Source organism: Teleopsis dalmanni, chromosome 1 (assembly GCF_002237135.1).
Source record: "Teleopsis dalmanni isolate 2A chromosome 1, ASM223713v2, whole genome shotgun sequence".
Classification (NCBI taxonomy): Eukaryota; Metazoa; Arthropoda; class Insecta; order Diptera; family Diopsidae; genus Teleopsis; species Teleopsis dalmanni.
Window position 1 is genome coordinate 94,372,367 of NC_051846.1, and position 5,801 is coordinate 94,378,167.

Consider the following 5,801-nt stretch of genomic DNA (forward strand, 5'->3'; position numbering starts at 1 on the left):
GTAGTTGGCTTGGTTCACCTTGTTTCTGTGTTCACCTGTTTGGGAAAGAAAGTAAAAGAATATACGCTTGATATATTGAATATACATATAATGGTGTCCAAGCGCGTTGACTTAAAACCGCCTTATGCTCGTAATTTATTATATATATGTTATACACTACGACTTACCACCGCCTTCGTGTCAGATAATATTTATTATATTATTTTATTGGTTGACATATAATGCCACTCAGTGATCATTCAAGACTCACTGCCTCTTAACGAAACGTGTCGCCTTTTATACTGATCAGACGAGCTTTTCATGTAGCTCACTTACAGTGTTTTTTCTATTGTTTGGTGGTGGTTCTGATCGTCTCTTTGCGGCGAATTCTCTTGATGATCCTGACGTTTGTCTATTTGGTTTTGACTTTATAACCAGCACCGGTATTTGTAATTTTTAACGTCGTTTATTGATTTATAAAAAATAATGTGCAAGTAAATAATTTATAAGTACATTAAAGTAGCTGTGGTAAATCCAGAAGGTGTGTATTTATGATTTTACCAATTTAATGTTAATTTTAATTTTCCTAACTTCAGACTACTTCACGTGTTGCAGTTGTGGGTAGTCTGGGTAATTGTTGTTGGAAATCTGTACAACAGAAATATTAAATTCCAACGTGGGTTAATTTATTAAAAACAAGACCATTAAGATACGTATCAGATATTTCTCATAAAATATATTTTCTCAATTTTATTCATATATAACAGAGACTTCATAACAACAATTTTGGATATAAAAAAATTAATGAGGTGTAGAGTGTTTATTTATGTACATTCCTCTCCTTCTTACGGTTTGTGGAGACTATGGACAGTCACGAGATCTTGACGGTAAATTCGCACCAGATACAGTACATTGTTGAACGTTCGACGGTAGGTAATTCGTTTAACTTTTATATGTTAAGTAAGTGCGTCGCGTATAGTCGATTCCAGCTCCGCCGGCCAAGTGATGCAAACCCTTTTTTGTTTGGGGCGTGCGATCTCATTCTCCTCCAGCTCCATTTGTTGTCAGTCGTAGTCGAGATCAATCACATCCTCTTGTTCCATTGCGTGAGTTATGCAGGATTCACTGGAACTGGGTTCTGTCGATATTGTTCCTACCATTAGTGACGTAACGTAACACGTTGGATTTTTTGTATTAGCGACATAATTACCTATTCCTTTTGCCGAAGGTTCCGCTGCTGTGATTACTACGCTCTTATTTTTAACCTCCTCCCTTGAGCCGTAGATGCTTGATTTCTGTCACTTGAAGTAATACCTGGAATCGCTTGACTATTTTCAGCTATTGGATGTTGGTGCTGGCTGGAGTCACTTGGACCCACCTTACGCTTGACGATTTTTTTGTACTTTGCTTCAACATATTCTTGGAGTTTTTATTGATTGCTGCAGGCTTCGGCAAGTATTGACATTTTGTTCTACTGTTGTTTATTTCGATCATTCTTGTGCGAAACTTTTCCGCGGAAATTTCAAATTTCGTTGTTAGTTCAAACGACTACTGAGAACTTCCTCATGGCACACGTTCTTTAAATACTTGAATAGATAGCGGGTATTTGTTTTATGTCGCAGTTACTTTGCCGGTACATAAGTGTTAATGTCCTTTATATTTTAAGGACAACCATAGTGCACCCTAAGGTCGGCAATATGCGCCTTAGTTAATGTTGCTGTATTTTCTGCGCTAAGCTCTACTAACACTGGCAATATAAATTTTTGTACTTTGAATGGACCGTCGAATTTTGGTGCAAGTTTCGCTGAAAAATAGTTTTTGGCATTTGAGAGGGAATGTTGTCTAACCCACACTAATTGATTTATCCACGGCCTCCAATTCCGACGACGCAAGTTATAATACTTCGCCTGATTTGTTGCGACTTGTTGTAGATTGTGTTGGACGATTTTGAACACACGTTGTAGTTTCTCGGCTTTCACTACAGGGATTACTTGCAGATTTCCTGTTCCTGGGGTGCATTCGACGAACAAGTTGGCGGGGAGTCTCAACACTCGCCATTGCACTAGATAGGCTGGAGTGTAATTTGTTGAATCCGATTTCGCAGTGTTAATGGCTAAAGTGATTTCCAGCAGCATCTCGTCCCACGTACGACGTTCGTCGCGTGCCGTTTGTGACATCAGTGTCTTAATAGTTCGGTTCGCACGCTCAGTAGGATTCTCCTGTGGCATGTACGATGCTGTGGTTCTGTGTGTAATACCCATCTTTACCAACCACTGCTTGAAAACATTACTAATGAATTGGCTAATATTCTTTCTCTCAATGCTTTGATCACATTGTCGGATGTCGCTAGACATGTGGGTATCAACTCCGTTCATTTCGAAAATTTATCTAATATCACCAGCAGCATTGTATTTCCATTTTTCGATCGCGGTAGTGATCCTATAAAATCGGCTGTGATGGTAGCAAATGGCTCCTCAGGGATCGTAGTCAGCATCATTCCTTATTGATCATTCATTATTAATAAGTTATTGTCGCTCAGAGCAATAAGAAACGAAAATGCACAGGATTTAAAAACATTAATGGGTGATTTTAGAGAAGTGTTTTATTGTATACGTGATTTAAATGTGGACACGTCAAGTTGAGATCCAGCTTCCAAAATTAAATGGTGAATTCAGAAAATTATACCAACATTCAAGAGGAGCATCAACACAAACACCAAAATTGAGCAGCTTATACGAGTTTATTGAGAGCAGAGTTAGAGGATTAGAGACAACTCATGACACAAATCGCGAAAATGAGAATAATTTTCGACCAACAGCTGTAAATGCAAAAACGCATGTAACTACAATACATATGCTATGTTTGGTGTGTAATGGTAACCATCAATTACCATAATTCAATGTTCAAAGTTTCTGAATATGAAGGTGCCGGAATATCGTGAAAAGATTATGAGCACTAAATTATGTTTTAATTGCCTTAGTAAATTGTGCTTGAATAAAAAAAAGATGTACAATTTGCGATAAAAAACACCATCAACTTATGCAAGAACAAGTTCAAGGCAAACCAACATTCACAAATAACATAAATAAACAGAGGATGCCAACATTGAAGAACACCACGGAGACCGAAGTGGCAGCGTCGTACAACATCCAAAAGGAAAAAACTGTATTACTAGCAACAGCAATGGTAATTATAAGGACTACAAAACAAATCAATCCGATACGAGCGCTTCTTGATCAAGGATCACAATCTTGTATAATAACAGAACAATTAGCAAGATCAATCAGAGCACCATTGACCAATTATCAAACTCATGTAAAAGCTACCAATGGGCAAACAACAAGCGTTGTAGCCAAATGCTCATTAGAAATTCAATCTATACATGATAAGAATAAGAGCTGTCATATAGAAGCAATAGTGTTACCAAAAATCACATAAAAAATGCCGAATGCAGAATTCACGCCAGGAAAATATTTACCAGACAACTCTCCAATGGTTCAAAACACACTATTTGGATGGATATTATCAGGACCTTTAGATGCAGAGCGTACAATCACAAACAAAATAACGTTATGCACCATGGCTTGCAGCAATAGTGACGAGTAATTAAAACGGTTTTAGGAATTAGAGGAAATTCCTAATGCAGACTTAAGGACAGTAGAAGAAAGGCGTTGTGAGAGACATTATGATTCAACTTGCACCCGTCATAAAACAGGACGATACATCGTTAGGTTACTGCTAAAAAATGATCGAGAAACGTTAGGTTGTAACGACACGAATTTTCCGTTTCGTTATTTTCTTTACCGGGGTATCCTCAGCCTCTTTCCAGGAGTCGTTACAATAAATTTGTATTTACAAGGACGGGACTTCTCAAATAAAAGATGGTGATTTCAGTTTTCAGAACTATTTATTTATAAAAAAAATCAATAATATATATACAAAAGAAAGAAATTAAATGAAATCAGCATGAACAAAAATTCCCAATGGTCTTACTTTTAATGATTACCTCTGTGAAATTGCAAATGGTCTTTAGTCTAAACTTGTAGTTGGCTTGGTTCACCTTGTTTCTGTGTTCACCTGTTTGGGAAAGAAAGTAAAAGAATATACGCTTGATATATTGAATATACATATAATGGTGTCCAAGCGCGTTGACTTAAAACCGCCTTATGCTCGTAATTTATTATATATATGTTATACACTACGACTTACCACCGCCTTCGTGTCAGATAATATTTATTATATTATTTTATTGGTTGACATATAATGCCACTCAGTGATCATTCAAGACTCACTGCCTCTTAACGAAACGTGTCGCCTTTTATACTGATCAGACGAGCTTTTCATGTAGCTCACTTACAGTGTTTTTTCTATTGTTTGGTGGTGGTTCTGATCGTCTCTTTGCGGCGAATTCTCTTGATGATCCTGACGTTTGTCTATTTGGTTTTGACTTTATAACCAGCACCGGTATTTGTAATTTTTAACGTCGTTTATTGATTTATAAAAAATAATGTGCAAGTAAATAATTTATAAGTACATTAAAGTAGCTGTGGTAAATCCAGAAGGTGTGTATTTATGATTTTACCAATTTAATGTTAATTTTAATTTTCCTAACTTCAGACTACTTCACGTGTTGCAGTTGTGGGTAGTCTGGGTAATTGTTGTTGGAAATCTATACAACAGAAATATTAAATTCCAACGTGGGTTAATTTATTAAAAACAAGACCATTAAGATACGTATCAGATATTTCTCATAAAATATATTTTCTCAATTTTATTCATATATAACAGAGACTTCATAACAACAATTTTGGATATAAAAAAATTAATGAGGTGTAAAGTGTTTATTTATGTACATTCCTCTCCTTCTTACGGTTTGTGGAGACTATGGACAGTCACGAGATCTTGACGGTAAATTCGCACCAGATACAGTATATTGTTGAACGTTCGACGGTAGGTAATTCGTTTAACTTTTATATGTTAAGTAAGTGCGTCGCGTATAGTCGATTCCAGCTCCGCCGGCCAAGTGATGCAAACCCTTTTTTGTTTGGGGCATGCGATCTCATTCTCCTCCAGCTCCATTTGTTGTCAGTCGTAATCGAGATCAATCACATCCTCTTGTTCCATTGCGTGAGTTATGCAGGATTCACTGGAACTGGGTTCTGTCGATATTGTTCCTGCCATTAGTGACGTAACGTAACACGTTGGATTTTTTGTATTAGCGACATAATTACCTATTCCTTTTGCAGAAGGTTCCGCTGCTGTGATTACTACGCTCTTATTTTTAACCTCCTCCCTTGAGCCGTAGATGCTTGATTCCTGTCACTTGAAGTAATACCTGGAATCGCTTGACTATTTTCAGCTATTGGATGTTGGTGCTGGCTGGAGTCACTTGGACCCACCTTACGCTTGACGATTTTTTTGTACTTTGCTTCAACATATTCTTGGAGTTTTTATTGATTGCTGCAGGCTTCGGCAAGTATTGACATTTTGTTCTACTGTTGTTTATTTCGATCATTCTTGTGCGAAACTTTTCCGCGGAAATTTCAAATTTCGTTGTTAGTTCAAACGACTACTGAGAACTTCCTCATGGCACACGTTCTTTAAATACTTGAATAGATAGCGGGTATTTGTTTTATGTTGCAGTTACTTTGCCGGTACATAAGTGTTAATGTCCTTTATATTTTAAGGACAACCATAGTGCACCCTAAGGTCGGCAATATGCGCCTTAGTTAATGTTGCTGTATTTTCTGCGCTAAGCTCTACTAACACTGGCGATATAAATTTTTGTACTTTGAATGGACCGTCGAATTTTGGTGCAAGTT

The 5,801-nt window shown here is 37.0% G+C and overlaps 1 protein-coding gene across 1 annotated transcript; it reads right to left on the reverse strand.

Annotated features, from left to right (window-relative positions):
• Positions 1-1,640: 1,640 nt before the first annotated feature.
• On the reverse strand, positions 1,641-2,240 carry LOC119688709. Its single transcript, XM_038103377.1, has one exon. It carries the CDS (start codon positions 2,238-2,240, stop codon positions 1,641-1,643), a length of 600 nt encoding a protein of 199 aa, XP_037959305.1.
• Between the last annotated feature and the right edge of the window lie 3,561 nt (positions 2,241-5,801).